We start from the raw sequence: 23,387 nt of genomic DNA on the forward strand, positions 1-23,387 counted from the left end.
AGCCAGTGTGGGAGGAGGAAAGTGATGGGGAGAAGGGGCCCCCCACAGAGAGTGCCCGCCTGCATGCACCAGGTCCTCTGGCTGGTACCTGGATGTTCATTCAGACTGCTCCTTTACACTTCCGCTTCCCCATCCTCCGAGCCGGATGCCTTTAAGGGGAGTCTTCAGGAGTAGGAGGATGTGTGCTTGCTGGGTGCTGCCCCTGGGGAGTGAGGCAGGTGGGCTCACACCCATCATTTCAGGGCTATCCCTCTGCTGTCTCCGCAGGACTGCGATGTGCTGGTCCTAGCCACCGTCAGAGAGGATGTCCGGGGTGTCTGAGGCCCTGAGCCGAGTGAAGGTGGGCACATTACGTCGGCCTGAGGGCCCCCCAGAGCCCATGGTGGTGGTGCCAGTAGACGTGGAAAAGGAAGACGTGAGGATCCTCAAGGTCTGCTTCTATGGCAACAGCTTCAACTCTGGGAAGAACTTCAAACTGGTTAAATGCACTGTGCAGACCGAGATCCGGGTGAGTGTGGCGGGCGCCACCTGCTCCATCCATTTGTCCGTCTCTCCCTCACTCTTCCTGGGTGGCTGAGCATCTCTCCTTCAGCCTGACAGCTCTCCTGTATACACTCCTTGGATGGCGGGGAGGGGTGGGCACCAGAGGGATGCTCTCCTCCTGCAGCTCTGGGCTTCCTCTCCAAGGCTCTGCAGCTCTAGAGGTGGGGGCAGAGTGTGTAGCCTTCCTTCAAACCCTAGATCATTTGCTCAAGCTTTGATTTATCTCATTTCAACTTGTTCCTTATTTATGACATTTGAGGCTCTGCAAGAGATATACATGCTCCCTCCCCCCTCAAAGAGTTCACACTCTCATGGAATTGGAATAACACAAGTGATTGCATTGAACACAGAACAAGAGTGACTTTTCCAGACATGCCCTGGATGCTTAGAAAAGGGAGCTGTGGAGACATTTAGAGGATGGTAATAAACTAGAGATGCCCTTGACCAGGTATCTGGTTGCCAGGCCCTTTCTGAGGCTGTACTTCAACAGGTTCATTCTCATCCAGAGTCACAGAATCTGTTTTGCAAATCCAAGTACCCACAGTCACCAGGGCACCTTAACACCAGGAAGCTAACTCACCTTAACCAAATGTATGAGAGCTTGTCATCAAAAGCAGAGCCACAATACACCGATTAATTTTAAATGCAACATTTATTGAACAATTCCTATCTACATGGGGCTTCCCTGTGGCTCAGATGGTAAAGAATCTGCTTGCAATGCAGGAGACCCAGGTTGAGTTCCCAGGTCAGGAAGATCCCATGGAGAAGGACATGGCAACCCACTCTAGTATTCTTACCTGGAGAATCCGGTGGACAGAAGAGCCTGGCGGGCTACAGTCCATGAAGTCACAAAGAGTTGGACATAACTAAGCAACTAACACTTTTCTTTCTTTCCTATACATGCCTGAATCAATCCCTCTACATTATCTGGTTGAACCTTTGAGATAGATACAGCAAGGATATCGTTTTCCACTGCTCAGAGTATTCCTTTCTGATGATGCGAAAGTAAGCCAAAGCCAAACTGATTCTCCAGAGCTGGCTTTGCTGGGTTTGTCATTTGAACAAAGGAAGCAGGAGGATCTTGGGAACACTCATCAGATCTGAGTGAGCTGGATGAACCATCTTCAGTTCTTTAATCAGCAACCCTGCCATGTCCCGGAAGTCAGCATTTCCCAGACTCGGCAAGCGTCTCTTCCAGTCGGCACTGGCAGCAGCCTCTCCACATCTGTGCATTTGGCTCCTTTCTGTCTGTGCACATGCTGTGCTTCAACACACTGAGCCAAATGTAATTGATTAGGTCACTGTCTTGGCCTATTGTCACAATTGATTCTGGCTTGGTTCTTCCCTCTGTTTCCTATAACTGATCTGATGAGGGTCTTGTCTGTATCTTATGGTTCCAGATATGTGTGTACAATTATGTCCCAGAAGTAAGTCCTAGGCACTTTCCTCCAAAAGGATGTTTTCAGATCTCCTTAACTCTCTACTTCTTGAGCCTTCCTTTGGGTATATCATCTTTGCAGATAGCTGATGCCATCTACAATGGGGTTTACAGTTTAATTTCAGAAGGCAATCCACTTTCCATGTTTGGAGCACCTTCTTGCCCTTTGGGGCTGAAACCCAAAGAGCATGTGGTTAGATTAATCAGATTAGGATGTGCTCTGTGGTGTGCATGCATGCTAAGTTGCTCAGTCATGTCCAACTCTTTTCAACCCCATGCTCCTCTGTCCATAGGATTTCCCAGGCAGGAATACTTGTGTGGATAGCCATCCCCTTCTCTAGGGTACCTACCCACCCCAGGGATTGAACCCAGGGCTCCTGCATTGCAGGCAGATTCTTTACCATCTGAGCCACCAGGGAATCCCATGTTCTGTGGAGGTATGGTGAAAGGGGACCCGAAAGGATTGGTGGATTGGAAGAGGCAGCACTGAAGAGGGCTTTCTAAGAGGAGGACACGGCAAGGACAAAGACAGAGAGGCTGCTGAACCGTGGGTAGCTGGGTTTGGCTGGGGCATGGGTTATATTTAGAAAAGTATCTAGAGTCAAGATCAGAAGGGAAATCTGATGGTGGATAAGGGAGGGCTTAGAATATCAAGCTGAGGAATCTGGGCTCAGACAGGCACTAGAGACACACAGCTTTCAAGCAAGAGAGAGGCTTTCCTGGAGCCGTTTGATGTCTTGCTGGGTGCTTAAGGAGAAAAAATACAAAAGCCTACGGAAAGGGCAAGGAGACCCGAGCTTAGAAAGAATGGCTCAGGGACTTCCCTGGCCTCCAGTGATGAAGACTTCACCTTCCAATGAAGGGGGTGCAGGTTCAACCCCTGGTCAAGGAGCTAAGATCCCACATGCGTCATGGCCAAAAAACCAAAACACAAAAGAAGCACTGTTGTAATATGTTCAATAAAGACTTAAAATGATCCACATCAAAAAATCTTAAGCAAAAGTGAAGAATGGCTAGTACTTGAAGTATTATCTGGAGAAGTATGAAAACAGAGGTGGAAAAAGAACAAAGAAAGAAGTGATAGCCTCCTAGGAGTTTATGTCCCAGCCTTCTGATTTTTCCTGTTTCACATCTGTCCTAGAGGCAGCATGTCACCTGCTCACTGAAAACAACCATGGCTTTAAAATTATCTAGACCTTGAGCTTGATACCACTCCACCCTTACTGGTTGTATGGCCTTAGACCCAACACTTAGCCAACCTGGCTCAGGTCCCTCACCTAAGGATTATGCCTGCCTGTAGCCTCATTGTTAAGGATCAGAGATGGTAGATGAGAAGCATCCAGAATATAGCAGGAGCTCAGTCCTTGGAAATTATTGACTGTGTGGGTATTATGTCTTAACCCTGCTCAAGAATCCCCAAGGGTTTCTAATTGCCTGTAGAATAAAATTAAAATCATCTTCTTTTAGTGTTTATCCACTTACCTGTCATATCTTCAAGTAAAGTAAGATGATCAGATTTGTATTTTGAAACAGCTTGTAGTGTCCTGCAAGATGTTAGGAAGTGCATTCTGGAGAAGGTTTTTTTATGGTCAAAGGCGTTTGGAGATCCTTGGTTAAATAATTCTGAACCAATTCCTTTGTGACAGGACTTCTTAGAATCCTTAATATGCTGTTCTGCATGATGGGTTCTAATAAAGAGCCACAGCAGTGATGTTCTCTTCAGTTCAGTTCAGTTCAGTCGCTCCATCGTGTCCAATTCTTTGCAACCCATGAATTGCAGCATGCCAGGCCTCCCTGTCCATCACCAACTCCCGGAGTTCACTCAAACTCACGTCCATCGAGTAGGTGATGCCATCCAGCCATCTCATCCTCTGTCGTTCCCTTCTCCTCCTGCCCCCAATACTTCCCAGCATCAGAGTCTTTTCCAATGAGTCAACTCTTCGCATGAGTGGCCAAAGTACTGGAGTTTCAGCTTTAGCATCATTCCTTCCAAAGAACACCCAGGACCGATCTCCTTTAGAATGGACTGGTTGGATCTCCTTGCAGTCCAAGGGACTCTCAAGAGTCTTCTCCAACACCACAGTTCAAAAGCATCAGTTCTTCGGCGCTCAGCTTTCTTCACAGTCTAACTCTCACATCCATACATGACCACAGGAAAAACCATAGCCTTGACTAGCCGGACCTTTGTTGGCAAAGTCATGTCTCTGCTTTTCAATATGCTATCTAGGTTGGTCATAACTTTCCTTCCAAGGAGTAAGCGGCTTTTAATTTCATGGCTGCAATCACCATCTGCAGTGATTTTGGAGCCCCCAAAAATAAAGTCTGACACTGTTTCCACTCTTTCCCCATCTATTTCCCATGAAGTGATGGGACCAGATGCCATGATGTTAGTTTTCTGAATGTTGAGCTTTAAGCCAACTTTTCACTCTCCTCTTTCACTTTCATCAAGAGGCTTTTTAGTTCCTCTTCACTTTCTGCCATAAGGGTGGTGTCATCTGCATATCTGAGGCTGTTCTCTTAAGTCAGTCATTTCTGATTTGCCTAAGAAACCCTTTCTTGTATGAGTTGGAGAACCAGTTCTCTAAGAAATCATTTAGGGATCTGTTTTCCCTCAATTCTGACCAAAGTACAAAAAGTGTAGGAGAGAGGAAAGGCTGGTGAAAGGCAGAGGAATTAGGAAGCCATGGCTGTCGTGTAGGTGGGATATGATGAACTAAGGCAGTGGCATAGGTTACAAAGACAAGTCAACAGATCCAAGTGCATCTAAACAGGCAGAGTCAACAGAACTTGATGATTAACTTGATGTAGGGAGGAAGAGAAAGAAAGGAAACAAGGATGACTCAAGCTTTTGCTTGGGCAACTGAATGGGTGTTGATACCACTCATTGAGATACCAACAGAGAAAGGAAGGACATTCTGAGATTTCAGCTTTATGAGTGTTCTGTTTGACATTTTTATGAAACACCCTCATAGAGGAGCATGGACTTGAAGCTGAGGAGGGAGAAAGGCCCTAGAGATGAGGATTTGGGAGTCATTATGCAGTGGATATCATATGAATAGGTAGGATCACCCACGGAGAATGAAAAGAGCAAAAGAAAGGTTCTAAGTAGGAAACCTTGGGCAATCGATTTCTAAGGGGCTGATAAAGAGGGGCAAATGAAGGAAAACCAAAGAATCATCCAGAGGAAGATGAAAAGAACTAAGAGAGCAGGAAGGAGAGACAAAGGCAGAGGAAACGTTGAGGAAAGAGTGGTTAGCTGTGTGAGATTCTCAGAAAGGTCAAGTCAGATACGGCTAAAAATAGACTCATTGACTTCACCAGCAAGTGCTATAATGCTCTTTTTCTGGTCAATTTCAATGAAAAGATGGGGGAAGAAGCCATTGTGCAGTCAGTTGGAGAGCAGAGACCGTGAATGTTATCATTCCAGAGAGGCTTTGCTCATGTAAGGAAGGAAAGAGGAAAAAGCAAGAGAAACAGTGTTACTGGCAAAGGAAAGAGCTTTTGCTAAGATCCTGAAGTGACCAATACATCTGTTAGTTTTGAGGCTAAAGGATGTCCAATGTTGAGTAGTTAAACCATGTTAACAATTTTGGATTTTACCCCATCTTCCATGGAGAGCTACTGATAGAGTTTAAATATGTGAGTGACATGAGATTGTGTTTTTAAAAGATCACTTGGGTTACACAGTGGAAAATAGATTGGAGAGGGCAAGAATGGATGTGAGAAGATGTTAGGGGGCTATCGTGATGATCCAGATAAGAGATGATGGTAGTTTAGATTGAGACTCTAGCCATGGAGGTGATGGTGGTGATCATGATGGTGATGGTAATCTTGATAGGGTTGATGGTGCTGGTGGTGGTGCTAATGGTGCCGGTGGTAATGATGGTGATGATATAATGATGGCATTCATGGTGATGGTGATGACAGTGATGATGGTGGCAGTAATAGTGATGATGATGGCGGTGGTGATGGTGAGGATCGATGATGATCATAATGTTGATGGTATTGATGGTGGTGGTGATGATGGTGTTATGGTGATGGTAGTGATGGTGATGATGGTGGTAGTGATGCAATAGTGGTACTGCTTATGGCGGTGGTGATGATAATAGCAACTAGCAATTTTGAAAGTGCATCATAAGTATTATCTCATCAACTTCTCAGAAGAAACCTATGAAGTACATACTACTATTATCTCCATTCTCTATATATGGAAATAAGGTTCCGAAGTGTTAGGCAAATTGCTAGTAAGTGGTGGAACCTGTTTGCAAACCCAGGCAATCCAAATTCCAGAGCCTGCACTCTTAATCGCCATGGTTTAGGGAGAGAAGTGATTGTAATCCAGAAAATTTAAGAGATGAAAATGAAAGGTTTTGCTAATGAACCAGAGATTCAGAAACAAAGAAGAAGGTGTCAAGAACAGCAGCTCTAGTTCAGGTGGTCAGGGTCCCACTCCCTAAGGTGAAAGACACTTGAAGAGAAACTAGTTGGAGAGTAGGGAGATCCCAGAACCAGTTGTGGACTGTCGAGAGCAACTGGGATGCTCTGACGTTTTCATGTCATGTTATATATGTGAAAATGTTGAGTAGACTGTTTGATACGTGATTCTGGAGGAAAAACTGGGCTGGAGATAGATACTTGGATCTTGTCAGCCTCTGGGTGGTGGTTAAAGCCATGAATGTGGGTAAAATCATCAATGAAGAAGTCCTGAATAATTTCATCATCCATTCCACAAGGATGTGTTGAGTGCCCCCATGTACCTGGCACCATGCCGGTTGTGGCCTGGAAGTAAAACCAAACCCCCAAACACAAATACAATCCCTGCTTTCAATGGGCTTTCAGGCCAAGGACCCACAGTAATGAATGACACTGACCCCCACTGATGAATGAACCTTTACAAATGGAGACAAGTGCTCCGACAGGAAGACAGAACTTCTGTGAGAGCACAGAGTACAAAAGAGCTTGGTCTAAACATCAAGGAACTGTTTAGCCTTTCATGGCCTTTTTGTAGATGCTGTGTTCCAGTCCTTTTAGATCCAGACCAGTTTCCCTGCCCAAGAATCTCCTAGACTGGCCACTCCCACCCTCTGCTTCCAGTATTTCTTTCCCCAACTGGGCTTCATGCTCTGATGGATTTTTCTCCTTGCAGCTCTGTATCTTCTTTCACCATCTTCTCTGCGTCAAAGTACTGCCAGTCCTTTCAAGCTTGCCAAGCACTTGTCCTTCCACAAGAACACTCCAGAAATTCTGACCTCCAAATAGTGGAGGTGTCAGAATTGTGTCTGATGGAATAGAAGCCATGGAGAATGGCCCTGGTACAATCCACTTGGCAACACATTTCCAAAACATAGTTACTCCATGTCTACTTGCTGATCTTGTGTTTTCCCCTTTTTTCTCAGCCTCTTTCTACATAAATACAGTTGCCTCAGGATGTTTTCTCTAGGTTGTTAAAAGCTTTGTAAATAAGCCCTGGCCCCTGTGTTTAGGACCCAGCAGAAATTAGACAGGTGTTGGAGAGAATGGAGCAACGTGCTGAATGAGAAATGGAGATTGCTCCTCTTGATTTCTTGTTTCGCTTTTGTTTGATATTCATAGGAAATTGTGTGGGGGGGGAGCTCTGGAGCAAGTGGAGGCTTCTATCATCATATATTTTTCTAACATGCTAATTTGCTTGTCGGGAAAGAGGTTAAGATAACACTTTGCAAACAGCCAGCTGAGTGCCACCCAGACGTGCCCACACAGGGCGTCTCTCTTTGACTCTTACAGCCTCTCCTTTCTCTCTCTCTCCCGTCTTCCTCTCCCTCCTCTTTTCTCCTTCTCCTCTCTTTCTTTAGGGTAGGTTGACCATATGTCCCAGTTGTATGGGGGAGTCCTTCTTTCCACACACTGTCCAGGAATGAATATGAACAGTACCCCTGCCAATCTCAAGAGCATCATGATTCGGAGGATAAATCACCTACAGCTAAGTGCCATTCTCACTCCTCTCTGCATAACACACTGATTGGCTGGTTCGTGGTGTTTTCTCTCCCCTGCTGACACCAGCTGACCCACACCCTGCATGGACCCATCTCTCTCCATCAGTGGACCATCTGTGTCTCACACAGGAGGGCCTTAAGCAGAAAATGAGGCACTTGTCTGTGATTCGGTGTGGTTCCAAGGATGTCAGCAGAGCCCCCACATTAAAACCCTCTCCCTCGGCCAGCCTCTATTGTGCTGAAAAGCTGTGATCAATATCTGTCCTTGGGACTTCCCTGGGGGTCCAGTGGTTAGGAGTCTGTGCTTCCACTGCAGGAGGCTCGGGTTCACTCTCTGGTCAGGGAACTAAGATCCCACATGACATGTGTACAAAAGAAGACAAACAAACAAAAAGATCCACCCTTACTTAGTCCCGAAGCATCACCCTACTTAGAATCCATGCCTACATCCCCGGGAGGGTCAGAGACAGAGCCATCTTGTGCCCTTTCCCAGCTGGTCCAGTTCTGTCCCCTCCCCTCTACAGCAGTGATTCCAGGCTGTGGGGCGGCCAGTAAAGGCCACTCACCTGGCGTGTGAGGAGAGCACAGTCCAGTCCAAAGGCAGCCTGCTGTACACCTGCTTGGACTCATTGCCCTCCCTGTAGATTCAGTGGTCTTACAGTACATCCCAGAATATTCCCAGAGAGGCAGATCCCAGATGCTGCCACCCATTGTCCCTGCCCTATCTTGTCAGACATTCATCCCAGTTACTCTTGAGTTTAAACTTATCACTTAACCAGACACAGGGTATTATGGCTTGAACATGTGCCCCCTCCCCACCCTACCCCTGGGTGGCTCAGTGGTAAAGAACCCACCCTGCCAATGCAGGAGATGTGGGTTTGATCCCTGGGTTGGGAAGATCCCCTGGAGAAGGGAATGGCAATCCACTCATCTTCTTGCCTGAAGAATCCCCATGGACAGAGGAGCCTGGTGGCCTACAGTCCATGGTGGTCACAAAGAGTCCGACATGACTGAGTGACTGAGCAGGCATGCCCCCTCCAAAATCCGTATGTTGAAGTCCTGACTCCCAGTGCAGTGGTACTACGAGGTGGGCTTGAGGTCGTGACCTTTGAGCTTCCATGAGGTCTTAGTGTGCTGAGAAGAAGGTGAAGAGACAAGAGCTCTGTCCCCTGCCATGTGAGAACACAACCAGAGGGCGGCTCTCTGCAAACCGGAAGACAACGCCCACCAAGAACTGGATCTGCCAACACCTTGACCTTGGACTTAGCCTCTCCAACTCTGAGGAGTACATGTTGGCATGTAAGCCACCCAGTCTGTGGTCCTGTGTTACAGTAGCCTCAGCAGACACAAGACCAACAGCTCTTTGTGGTCAGAGGAGGGTCTACAGGCCACAGTTCATGGGCTCAGGTTGTTTCCAGAACAATCCAAGCTGCCCTTATCATGTGTCTCCGGAGGGAAGATCATGAGGCTGAGGGATAAGAGGAAAGGAATTCGTGTCCTGGGAAGCTACTATTGCTAAGAGAAAGGTTACCCTAAAGAGCCACACAAGACCAGCCCCCCATGCGTGAGACCAGTCCCTGGAAACCCGAGACAAAGGTTCAGCCAGGAAACCACAGATCGACACCACAGAGACACAGTGAGACAAAGAGAGGTACATTCGCAAGGACCTCCTCCTTTCAACACCCTCTCCCCATTTCCTGTGTGTGCTTGGCAGCCCAGCCCACCCACCCCCAACACCCACAGAGGTGAGCGAGAGGCAACTGTGCAGACCTCTGGGCCCTTTATTCACTGCGCACCCAGATTCATGACGTCCGCAAATTAGCAGTGAGGTGCCAGTGCTCACATTTCTATTTTTAAATGGCAGTCGCATCACTGAATGTCCTTGTTAGGTACAGGCTTTTAGCACATCTAAATGAATGCTTTCAGAGTGATAAATCATGTTAACTTTGATTACTTTGTTCTTCAGGCACTTTTTAAAAATTATCCCTTAGGTGCGTGGAAAACTCAGAACTTGTCCTGCTGTTGTTATTTGTTCTCTAGAGCGGCTGTTGTAAATCACTGTGGTCCTTGTGGATTAAAACACAAAAGTGTTTTCTCGCATGGCTCCCAAGACTGGAAGTCCTGTATCAAGGGGTCCCAGGACTGGGCTGCCTCGGAGACTCTAGGATGGAATCCTTGTTTGCTTCTTCCAGCTTCTGGCCACTCCAGACTTCCTCGGCTTGTGGGCTTACGGTTGCATCACTGCACTCTTTGCCTTCATCTTCACGTTCCATTCTCTTCTCTCACTGTTTCACTCCTTTGTGTGTCTTTTATAAGGACACCAGTCATTGGATTTAAGAGCTGTCGCCTACCTCACATAGTCCAGAATGATCTCATCTTGAGATCCTGAACTTGATGGCATCAGCAGAGACCCTTTTTGCAAATGAAGTCATGATCACAGGTTCCCAGACACCCAGACCCATCTTCAGGGGGCCACCATTCAAACCCTCAGTGGGATTACAATGGCAGATGCTGGTACCCTCGTTCAGGAGCCCATAGGCCTGTGTACACAGTACACAGGGTGGTGTGAGTACTTTGCAACCTTTTTACATCCACACTGATACAAGGCCAAGTGTCAGAAAGTGACCACAGGCTGATGAAGGCCTATCACTTTGCCCTGCCCTCTCCTGAGACTCTTGGTTGCTGGCCGGCTGTGGGCTGTCCCCACCCCAGCCCGATTCCGATGACAGTCAGCCCAGGTGACACCATGGGCTGGTCCCTTGTCCCTCAGCAGGTGACCTCATCCAGTCACAGAGCTTGAAATTCTGATTTTACCCAGTGGCACCTAAGTGTGTAGTACTGGCTCCTTCCATGACCCCAGGCCATAGGTACACCTACCTGCCCACCATCTCCACTGGCTGCCCACCTCCGTGTGAAGAAACAGCTCAGAATCCTCTCCTGAAATTCACTTCTCCACCAGTCTTTCCAGCTCCACCAACTGCAGCTGTTCTTTCAGTGACCGTGTCTCTAGCTGTCAACCTCCGAGTCCTCCTTGAATTCTTTCTTTCTGTCACACTCTGTACCTCATGCATTAGGAGATCCTGTCTGCTCGACTATTAAAACATATCCAGATTCTGAGCATTCCTCCTCAGCACCTCTGCTGCCTCTTCCCTGGTCTAGGCCGACAGCATCTCTTACCTAGAATAACGCATTCACCTCCTTACTGCCTCTGCCTGTATCCCTGTGTGCTCCATTCCACAGGCAGCAGACATGGTGAATTTTTCAAACACAGGTCAGAGGGATATAGTTAAGGTATACCTTCGATCATATCACTGCTCTGCTTTAAACTCTCTGGTGCCTACCTTCCTCACCCAAGGTAAAATCCAAAGTGCTTGCCTTGACCTGCAACAGGACCTGCAGGCCAAATATGGCTCACTACCTGTTTTTGTTAACAAGTTTTCGGGGGGACCTAACTACACTTGTTGTGTATTATTTCTGGTGCATTTGAGCTACAATAGCAGAAGTGAGTAGTTGCAACAGAAACCATCTGGCCACAAAACTTGAAGTATTTGCTACCTGACCCCTTCCAGAAAAAGTCTGCTGACCTCTGGCCTGGTCTTCTGACCTTTTCTGACGTCATCTCCTCTGTATCTTCCCCACCTCAGCCCCACTGGCCTCTTTACAGTTCCCCAAATGTGCCAAGCACACAGAGCTTCATAAATGCTCCCCCTGGGGACTCTGTACATCTGGTCCCTTTGCCTGGAAGATCCTTCCCCTCACAAGGCCATCCCTCTCTCCCTGACTTCCTTCAGAGATACATTCAAATGCCCCCTTATCAGAGAGAACTTTGCTGGCCACTCTACATAGAATGGCTCAGATGTTAAAGAATCTGCCTACAATGGAGGAGATCAAACCCAGGTTTGATCCCTGGGTTGGGAAGATCCCCTGGAAAAGGAAATGGCAGTCCACTCCAGTATTCTTGCTGGGGAACCCATGGACAGAGGAAACTGGCAGGCCACAATCCATGGGGTTGCAAAGACCTGGACACAGCTGAGCGCACACAAACACACCACACAGAACAGCAGCCTCTCCTGACCGTCATTCTGCTGCCCTGCCTTCTTTGTTTGTCTTCCTGGTATTTATTAGGACCCATGATATTATTATGCTTATTTGTTTATTGTTAACCATCCTCCCAACAGAAAATAAGCTCCATGAGAGAGCAAGCTTTTGTTTTCCCAGTTTGCTGAATTGAGTAGTTACTTAATGATGGATGGGTAGATGGATGAACTCCAGTTATAAAGTCAACAGAGACTGGCTGGAATTCCATGTCTCAACTCTAGATTCCAGCAAGGGAGAGAGAGTTTTGGACTGACCTGATGTGTACAGAGGGCAGTGTCTGGGGTCAGTGGCATTGAATGCTAAGAGATGCTGTGAATAGGGCAGGCAGAGGGGTTCATATAACCCCTACTACAGTCTTCCCAGATGAGGCAAACAAGCTAAGTCACCAGGGAGACTGAAACTATGAGTTTTCCAAGTCACATCCAAAATTCACTGCTTTGAAATCTCAGGTTGCTGGGACTGGTCATTGCCCCGAAGTACCCACTTCTGCCTGCAGGCTGCCCACCTAGCTCACATGCCCTGGAGAAGGATTATCAACCATCACCCAGGTGGGGCAGAGCCCAGGCTACGGAGTCATGGTAGAGGATCTGAGAGCTCTTAAGATACTAGAAGTCTTGGAGGATCTGTGAAAAAGTGACAAGAGTAGGTGGGATGGGGTGGGGTGTAGGTGGGTTTCGTGGGGTTGGAGGTGGTGCCACTGTGCTCCCGTTTCCCTAATCTGAGCCCTAGAAAGGTTGTACGGTGCCTGCCTCTTGTCAGCCTCTAAACAGAGGTGGCTTCCTGGAAAGCCGGGACTGTGTCTCATTCACCATTATCTCCCCAGTGGCTACTTAGTGCCTAACAGAAAGCAGACACTCAGATGTCTGTAGAATAAATGGATGAATGAGTGAATGAGCTGAGCCTGTAGACCACAAAGGAGACCAGGAATCTCCTACATCACTTGATGTAAAGACAAGGAGGAAGTTGACCTCAAGGAAGCTTGGCCTTCAAAAATGATTAAGTATAGGAGAGTTAATAGCATTTCAGCTGGCTTAAAATAGAATTTCCTGTATATTCCTGGGCAAGTCACTTGACCTCCCAGGCTCACAGTTTCTTCATTTAAAAACTGAATCAAATTAAGTGATCTTTAAATTTACTTAAGACTCTAGAATTATGGTCTAAGTTTTATGAGCTTATTAATGTCTGAATATTTGAATATCTGTGGAGCTGTAGATTGTATTGCTGTGGTTGCATCAGTGAGGTTTGCTTTTACATATGAGCTTCCAGGATCCAGAAGGCAAAATAGTTGTTCAATGTAACTTTCATCAAAACCTGAGTGAGTTTTGGCCATTGTTTTTCTCTGACCCTGTGACATTTGCTGTCCAGTCAGCATTTTAATTTTAAAGTGTTATATTGCACAGGGAGTTTGTGTATCTCTTAAGAGCTTATCCTATAAGTTGGGTAGGAGGTCTCTACCGGGTAGCATGTAAGCCAAGCATGTAGGCAAAAGTTACCATTTGTCTCGGACTGGAAGCTGATGTCTGCTCTTATTTCACTGTGGATTTCTTATGCCTCATCTGCTAAACTAAGCCTAATATAATAGCCAAATTTAGACATTTATTTTCAAAGTTTTTTACAAGTATAACAAGAATATATGAAAGACAGACATGAATGGAAAACTATAAATCATTATCTCTCACGAATATAGAGGCAAAAATACTCAACAAAATATTAGAAAATTGAATCCAACGATATGTAGAATGGAATACATGTTCATTTAATAATAGTACTTGCTGTTGTTGTTGCTGTTTTTTAGTCGCTAAGTCATGTCCGACTCTTGGACTATAGCCACCAGGTTCCCCTGTCCATGGGATTCTCCAGACAAGAACACTGGAGTGGGTTGCCATTTCCTTCTCCAGGGGATCTTCCTGACCCAGGTATCGAACCTGCATTTTCTGCTTGGCAGGCAAATTCTTTACCACTGAGCCCCCAGGGTATATATATACTACACCTCCCATTTTATAATAGAAGCTGTTTTCAAAGGTGATTACAAGCTCTTTATACAATTTTTGTAAAATTATACTAGCACATAAACCCCATGTGGTCCTCCCATCACTTTCATGGGCCTTTTCAAACTATTTGGACTGGTGGCTTATGCTGGGGCTTTTGCTGTGTTTATAACTGCTACAGTGAGTTTCTTTGTATACAGAATATTTCTGGGGTTTGAATCAGTTCATCAATTTATGCTTTGGCTGCTGTAACAGCGTGGCCACCATAACAACATGGCTGCTGTCAGAACATAACACAGGCTACAGGGCTTAAACAACAGAGATTTGTTACTCCCAGTTCTGGAAGCTGGAAATCCAACACCAGGGTGCCAGGAGGGCTGGGTTCTGGTGAGAGCCCTCCTCCTGGCTTGCAGATGGCCACTTCTTGCTGTCCTCACGTGACAGAGAAAATGTTCATTACCCTTTTGTCTCTTCTTATAAGGGCACTAGTCTCCTACGTGAGGGCTCCAGCGTCATGACTTATTCACCTCTCAAAGGCTTCACTTCTAGCTACCATCCCATTGAGTATTAAGGCTTCAGGATATGCATTTGGGGGTCACACCAGCAGTCTATAGCACACTTCCAGGCATAAAACTAAATCCAAGATATAAACACATTTCGGATTCTTGATGTTGTGTTGTGCTCAGTCACTCAGTCATGTCCAACACTTTATGACCCCATGGACTGTATCCCACCAGGCTCCTCTGTCCATGGGATTTCCCAGGTAAGAATACTGGAGTGGATTACCATTTCTTCCTCCAGGGGATCATCCCGACCCAGGGATTGAACCCTCATTTCTTGCATTGGCAGGTGGATTCTTTACCACTGAGTCAGCTGGGAAGCCCTTCAGATTCTTGATACAATGCAGATATTCCTATCTATCTTTGCACTAGGATGGGAGCTCCCCGGGTACAGGACTTTCTCTCATTCTCTGCTGTATCCACCGCACCTAGAAGGGAGCCTGATGCAAGAGTATGTTAATTATTGAATGCATGGATGAGAATCATTGAGAGGTTTTCTTGTGTAATTTTTGGTATCAATACATGCAGAAGAAAACAGTACCAAATAGATGAGTTGACAGTTCACCCTGAGGGCTGTTCCACATCTCCTGGAACCTGGCATTTGGAAACATGTAGGGGCCTTCTTTTTCACTTGTCACGTTATCATCATTGTCGGAATGACCGGGGCGAGACATTCAGTAGGCTGCAGCCATGGGTGCCACATGGCACCACACAGCAAAGAATCATCTGGCCCCAAATGCCAATGCCTGTTAGCACTCACTGATGTGAGTTATGAAGCATTATGGTGAAATGAACAACCTGGAACCCATCGCCCTATGTGAGAATAAAGCTTCACCTGTCACACTGAAGCAAACTCGCTCTAAGGCAGACCCTATATGCCACACAAACAAATCAGTGAGTCATGACTTCAAGAGATATTTTGGTAGGAAGACTTGTTTCAAAGAAGAACATGAGGGACTTCCCTGGTGATCCACTGGTGAAGGATCCGCCTGCCATTGCAGAGGACAAGTGGGTTCAATCCCTGGTTCTGGAAGATCCCACATGCTACGGAGCAACTAAGCCTGGGCACCTAGAGCCTGTGCTCTACAATAAGAAAAGCCACTCCAATGAGAAGCTCGTGCACCTCAATGAAGAGTAGCCCCCGATCACTGCATGCAGTGAGAGCCTGCGTGCAGCAATGAAGAACCAGTGCAGCCAAAAATAAATAAATGAAAAAAAATTAATATTTAAAGAAATGAGAAAGAAAAAAAGAAGTACATGAAGTCCTCTTGGTTCTGTCATAATGGATTATCTCATTCCTCCTCCCTCTATTAATAAATCTCAGCTTGGCAGCCAAAGTCTTTCCTTGGGGTTTATTAGTAAATCCAAATATTTGACAGAACGGTCTTATTCTTAACAGAATATTTTCCAGAGACACCTCTTACATTTTGTACAAGTCATTTAAAAAGAAGTCCTTTTCCACCTATTTCTGCACTTTCTCAGAACTTCACTTCCTGCCTCTATGTGTGGCTGAAGGGGAAAAGAAGAAGCCTGCTATCATGAGCTTTGCCCTGGGAATGCAAAACCCTTTGTGGCTTTCTTGCTCCAGGCAGAAGGAAGTCATTTTTCTCTGCATTATTTCTTCCCGGGCGACTTCTCCATGGCCATCACATGACATCCTCTGAGGCTCATTCATCATTCGTCAGCTGCCTGCTCCCACCAGGACTGTCTTCAGCTTAGAAATGGTCTCAGATTCTTTTACCAGTGACAGCTTTCCTTAGCCACCTGGACCCCTTTGATGGAGCTGAAGAGCTGTTACCGGAAGTTACTGGTAACCATGGCTCTCTCCTTCTCCCTCAGCCTCTACTCAGACAGGTTCTCCATGGGTCCATTTCCCAGGCCTCCAGCTCCCACTCAGGCTGGGAGTCAGAGGAGCCTCTGATCAGGCAACTTTAGACTCTATTTCAGGCTCTCAAATTTTATGTCTCAGCTATAGACTTCTTGGGGATCTTCCTGGTGGCTCAATGGTGAAGAATCCACCTGCAATGAAGGCGGCATGGGTTCTATCCCTGGGTTGGGAAGATCCCCTGGAGAAGGAAATGGCAACTCACTCCAGTATTCTTTCCTGGGAAATGCTATGAACAAAGGAGCCTGGCGTGCTACAGTCCATGGGGTTTCAGGAGAGTTGGACATCACTTAGTGATGAAAACAATGACAAAATAGACTTCTTGAGTTCATTAATCCAACTCCCAGGATAACTTGACCTTGAGCCAGGCTCATCTCTTCTTCTTTGCCGACCCACCCTGACAATGGCCACTGTTTATTAAGCACCTACTCTTCTGTGTTACTTTAAGGCTAGGTAAGCTTGCTACGTAAGCTTTCTACGTAAGCTCTTTACATGTCTGGAACCCACCAAAAGCTTGGCCAGCTTGTTATCCTTGAAGCCAATCTTAGTAGTTTCACACTCCAAAAAAATTATTAGTCTGCTATTTAAAAATAATTAGAAATCAGTTTGAATCTTTACTGTAATCTCTTAGGGAAAAAATATCATTGAGGGATCACTTTTATGAAAAATAGCAACATTTCTTAAACATTTTTATAACCATGTCTTAATATCAAATCCGGTTGACTGCAGACCAAAAATATCTTTACTTGCATTTTTTTTAAATTTGTAAAATCCAGCCCACGAAGGCGCTTATCTTCCTTCCCTCTACTGCTCATGGCAAAATCCATTCTTTTTCTTCCCTTAGTCAACTCTTTGGCTTCCCAGGTGGCACTACTGGTAAAGAACTCACCTGCCAATGCAGGAGATGTAAGAGACGCCAGTTCGATCCCTGGGTCAGGAAGACCCTCTGGAGGAGGGCATGCCAACCCACTCCAGTATTCTTGCCTGGAGAATCCCATGGACAGAGGAGCCTGGCGGGCTACCATCCATAGCGTTGCACAGAGTCATACACAACTGAAGCGACTTAGCACGCACACGTACTGTCAACTGTTTGTTTCTTCCAGTGTATAATTCAAATTCAACTGCATTGCTTCACACTCCCCATTACCAAGTTCATGCTACCTAAGTTCAAGAGTTGAGTGGTCCATGGAAACCTCCTTAGAAGGTGGAAAAGGGACAGTGTTACATGTTTATAATTTTATATCTGCACCTTATATTTATAGCACGTTATCTAATCCCATCCAAAAATCTCATAACGAAAGAGGTATTCTCCCCATTTTTCAGATGAGGAAGTAGAGGTTAGGTAACCTGGTCATGGCCTACTGCACAGTCTTGGCTGGATCTGATAGATGCCAAAGTCTTGGTGATGTCATTAGTCACCACACTCTTGATCTCTTGAACATCTTTTAATGTTGGTCCCTGTTTCTCATAACCCTGACTTGTTATCCAGAGAGCTGGCTTCTATTCATTTACTCATTCATTCATCCCTGAAGTATTTGAGACTCTCCTGTGGGCCAAGCACTGGGCTTGTCAAGAGGATAATATTGTATGTAAGGTTTGGCTTCTGACCTTGCATTTGAAAGGTTAGAAAGACAAATATCAACCATTGTCTTAGTTCTAATTGGTGAATGTCTGTATTCATTTCTTCTGGCTTCTCTAACAAAGTAACACAAGTGGGGTGAGTCAAAACAACAAAAATTCATTTTTATCACAGATCTGGAGGCTAGAAGTCCAAGGTCAAGTTGTTGGCAGGGCCATGCTCCCTCAGAAACCTGTAAGAGAACAATGTTTCCTTGCATCTTCCTCACCTTGGGTGGTTCCTAGCAACCATTACCATTCCTGGGCTTGCAGAAGTATCACTCAGAATGAAAAGGAAAAGTAAAAATTTTACATAACCTCCTGCTCTTTCTGCCTCTGTAATTCAGCTTGCTCCTTGCAAAGTCTGGATCACCTATATCATGTAGTCTCAGAAAGTAGGGACTTAAAATACTAGAAACTGGAGCTTATCTCACTCACTCTTGTGCTGCTTTTTGCAAGCCCCTGCAAACCTGCTTAATCATGCCTCTCCGTGTAGAGGTCAGGAACCCCTTCCCCATCTTGACTGCTGTTCCCAGTGCGCGAAACCCCTTAGTTTAAACCAGCCTATTAACAGCTAATGTTGCCCACTATAGTCTGTCTATAAAAACTCTGTAACCCCTTTGTTTGGGGCTCAGAGCTTAGAGTGTTAACTCCTCCGGGCCCATCAGCCTAATAAACCTGAGTTCTCCAACTTACCGAGTTTGATGCTTGATTTCCTGATTACTGGTTTCTGCAACAAGATCCCCTATCTTCACATGGCATTCTTCTTGGGTGTGTAACTCTCATTGCGCCTGAATTTCTGTTTTTTATAAAGACACCCGTCATACTGGATTAAGGTCCGCTCTAACTACTTCATTTTAAGTTGATTAGTCTCTAAAGATCTTGCTTCCAAATAAGGTCATGTTCTAAGGTCTGGCAGTTCGGATTTCAACATATCCCAGTGGGGAGGGTGGGAAATTCAATCCATAACAGCAACCTGAAAGACAAACATGAAAGTGAAAATCACTCAGTCATGTCCGACTCTTTGGAATCCTATGAACTGCAGTCTTCCAGGGTCCTCTGCCTGTGGAATTCTCTAGGCCAGAATACTGGAGTGGATAGCTGTTCCCTTCTCCAGGGGATCTTCTCAACCCAGAGATCAAACCCAGGTCTCCCGCATTCTGCATTGCAGGCGGATTCTTTACCATCTGAGCCACCAGGGAAGCCCAACAGCATCTTAGAGTGTGCAAACTTCTTTGGGAACCCAGGGACGAAAACAAACCCTGTCAAGGCAATTCAGGCAGGGCTTCCCAGGGGACCTCAGAAAGCTTGTTGTTATTGTTCAACTGCTAAGTCCTGTCTGACTCTTTGCAACAGGCTTTGCTGTCCTTCACTATCTCCAGGAGTTTGCTCAAACTCATGTCCATTTAGTTGGTGATGCTATCTAACCATCTCATCCTCTGCTGTCCCTTTCTCCTTTGGCCTTCCGTCTTTCTCAGCATCAAGGTCTTTTCCAATGAGTCGGCTCTTCGAATCAGGTGGCCAAAGTATTGGATCTTCAGCTTCAGCATCAGTTCTTCCGATGAATATTCATGGTTGATTTCCTTTAGGACTGACTGCTTTGATGCAACTCAATCAGGAGAGGACAGGAGGGGAGGGGACCTGGCATCCTCCAAGAGGGAAGAGCCTCTTGGGCATGGAGAGTAATACTGGGAGATGGCAGGTGCTTAAAATTCATTGTGTGTCAGCATGGGAGATGATCTGGAAAAAACACACGGAGGAAAATTCCAGAGGGCCTTTTATGCCTCATGTTAAAGAGTCTGGATCTTATTGTCTAGACAATGAGAACCCAGTAACAAAAGTCACCGCCTTAAATGTGCCTTTCATCTCAAAGGGGTAACTTTTAAAGTACAATTCAAGCAGGACTTTATAAAACCGAAGTTTCAAGTTATTAAAATTTTAATTTCTACTATTTTTAAAGGATTTTTTTAAAATGTGGACCATGTTGTTTCTGTTTTATGTTTTGGTTTTTTGGCCAAGAGGCATGTGGGATCTTAGCTCCCTGACCAGGGATGAAATCCAAACCCTGTGCATTGGAAGATGAAGTCTTAACTATGGACCACCAAGGAAGTCCCTAAGTTCCATCATTTTGTTTTCATAAGCCAAAGAGTAAGAAGTAAGGAGAGTGAGTTAGATCAAGCCTGGAAAGCAAATGAAGGCCAGAGCCTTGGGTGGGTTCCCAGAAAGCAGACCCTAATGATCTTTGCAGGCAGGAAGCATCAGTGAGCATGCCCATGAACCTCACCTGGAGCGAGTGATAAAAACAACAGGACTGGGCAGAGAAAAGAGTTGGGCTGTGACAGGACACGTCACAGGGAGCACTGGAGCTGGGATGGGACAGCTCTGCTGGGCATGAAAGGATAGGGGCTTGAAACCCCCACGGTGACCAATCCCTGGTTGCAGGCTTCCCCCAGTAAGGGGTGTGACATCAGGCATGATGGTTTAGTTGCTGGCCATATCCGACTCTGCAACCTGGATTATAGCCCCCCAGGATCCTCTGTCCATAGGATTCTCTAGGCAAGAATACTAGAGTGGGTTGCCATTCCCTTCTTCAGGCAATCTTCTCAACCAGGGATCAAGCCCAGTCTCCCGCATTGCAGGCAGATTCCTTACTGTCTGAGCCCTCACACTATATATAAAAATCAATTTCAAAAAAGAAATCAACTTCAGATGGAAAAAAATATGACTCAACTCCAACAAAAGAGCAAGAAAATGGATTGAGGAATTAATTGCTCAGATGATCTTTTTTCTTTAGAACTAAATTATCCTGGGCATGGGGATAGGCATCTGGTCCTGCCCCTTGTTTGTTTCTGACCTGTACGAGGAGATGCCAGAGAACAGGGAGAGAGGTGAAGACAGTCTGAAGTCTTCACGCTGGTTGATAAAGCCAATACTTTTATGTCCGTCAAGCAGGAGGAAAAGCCACAGAAATCCCACTGTTTGCACATCCGAAGCTGTGAGCCATAGGCTGATTGGGGGCCTGCCTTTCAGTAGCCCTCACATGGGCAGAAGGAAAGATTTTCTTGTAGCAAAAAAAAAAAAAGAATCCTGGACTTAGCTCAATAACAATTGATACAATTAAGACAGCTTCCCCCCTCCTTTCTATCATGTTACATATTGCAATTTCGTGAGTAGGTAAACATCCTATACCATTGTTTTTCGAAGTGATTTATTCATAGAGAAAGAAATATGGAACTCATTAATGACAGTTTATGAGCTGTGGGCAGAGGGCTGATACTGCTGCTCCCACCGTTTGGACAAGAAGCTGTGTGGATAAGAGAGAAGAGGCAGTGAAGGGTGAGAGGGGCGGCAGAAGCCTCCATGGTGAGATCATGTCAAACCTCTAAGTTTTTTTCTTTTAAATTGATTGCCCAGCTCACTCTAGGGCCCCCTTCCACTTAAGCCACTTTCTCCCTTCCACCCCCTGAAAAGAAGCGTCTCCTTTTTTATTTATTTTATTTTTAAAGTTTTTATTTTCTACTGGGGTATTGGAGAAGGAAATGGCACCCCACTCCAGTGTTCTTGCCTGGAGAATCCCAGGGACGGGGGAGCCTGCTGCGCTGCCATCTCTGGGGTCGCATAGAGTCAGACACGACTGAAGCGACTTAGCAGCAGCAGCAGCAGAGCTGATTAACAATGCTGTGATAGTTTCAGGTGAACAGTGAAGGGACTCAGCCGTACGTATACATGCATCCATTCTCCTCCAAACCAGGCTGTCGCATAACATTGAATGGAGTTCCCTGTGCTATATAGTAGGTTCTTGTTGGTTATCCATTTTAAATATAGCAGTGTGTACATGTCCATCCCAAACTCCCTAACTGTCCCATCCCCCATCCTTCCCCTGGGCAACCACAAGTTCATTTTTAAAATCTGTAGGTCTATTTCTGTTTTGTAAATAAATCCATTTATATCATTTTTCTTTTTAGAGTCTGCATAGAAGAGATATCATATTATATTTGTTTCTCTATCTGACTTACTTCACTGAGTATGACAATCTCCAGGTCTGTTCATATTCCCGCAAATGGCATTATTGCATTCCTCTTAATGGCTGAGTAATATTCCATTATATTTATGTATCACATTTTCTTTATCTATTTGATTTGATGTTCCAACCTTCCACCTCCTCCTCCTCAGCCAGGCTAATATCACATGATTCAAAGCTCTAAACCTCTAATGACATGGTTGGTTTTTCCAACAAGGCCAGCCCCCTTCATGAGACTTTTCAGGGGCCCACCATGAATCACTTCATCAGCATAAACCTCAGTCCAAGGAACCCACCAGGAACAATAAAGATACTCTAAGTGATACTTTGGAGAAGGCAATGGCACCCCACTCCAGTACTCTTGCCTGGAAAATCCCATGGACAGAGGAGCCTGGTAGGCTGCAGTCCATGGGGTCGCTAAGAGTCGGACATGACTGAGCAACTTCACTTTCACTTTTCACTTTCATGCATTGGAGAAGGAAATGGCACCCCACTCCAGTGTTCTTGCCTGGAGAATCCCAGGGACGGGGGAGCCTGGTGGGCTGCTGTCTATGGGGTCGCACAGAGTCGGACACGACTGAAGTGACTTAGCAGTTAGCAGCAGCAAGTGATACTTAGGAAATTTCAGGGGTTCAGAAGCTCCCTTCCCAGAAGCGAGGACAAAGAGCAGCCAAGTTCTTTTATGTACAACATCCTTTCGTCAGTAACTAGTGGGGTGACGGTGATGGTGATGGTGGGTGCAGTAGCCATTTGGTAAAGCTTCCTCCCCCCAGGAGCTTCAGGTTTCCTCCTCTAGGAAGAATGCCTTCTGGTAAAAGCCTGCTCAGTATCAAGCAGCCCCCCAAATAGTACACTTTATACTCTTCCCTACCTGAAGCTGAGATCAATCTTCCTGTGAAAATCTGTTGGATGAAGAATCTCTTAATGAATTTCCACTCTAAGGATCTAGATTTAACCTTATCCCAACATCCCTATGATAGAAGTTGGTTGTGTTTTAGAAGGAAACCTAGGGGGGAAAAATTTTGCACCAGTTATGCCCTGGAGAGTTTTTCAACCACAGAGCAAAAAGTGGATACAGTCTGGTTTCTCTTAGAGACTCTTAAGTGGAAGAGAAACTGGACACAAGGCCCCTGTCAAACTGGGCAGAAATTCTATTAGTCCATTTGATATGGTGCCTTTAATTCTTATATGGCTGGGAATCTCCCTTACCAGAGACTGTCTTCATTTTGAAATTATTTAAAACATAAAAAAATTGAAAGACATGG

General features: G+C 45.7%; 1 protein-coding gene across 3 annotated transcripts in view; it reads left to right on the forward strand.

Annotated features, from left to right (window-relative positions):
• Positions 1-267: 267 nt before the first annotated feature.
• PTK2B (protein tyrosine kinase 2 beta) overlaps positions 268-23,387 on the forward strand; it is a 65,499-nt gene continuing 42,379 nt past the window's right edge. For all 3 annotated transcript variants that reach the window (XR_009738123.1, XM_061425900.1, XM_061425901.1), the window contains exon 1: positions 268-508. Coding sequence is in view for 2 of the 3 variants with exons in the window: in XM_061425900.1 (XP_061281884.1) it covers positions 305-508 (204 nt within the window). In the remaining variant the exon portion in view is untranslated. The remainder of the gene's footprint in view (positions 509-23,387) is intronic.

Source organism: Bos javanicus, chromosome 8 (genome assembly GCF_032452875.1).
Source record: "Bos javanicus breed banteng chromosome 8, ARS-OSU_banteng_1.0, whole genome shotgun sequence".
Lineage (NCBI taxonomy): Eukaryota > Metazoa > Chordata > Mammalia > Artiodactyla > Bovidae > Bos > Bos javanicus.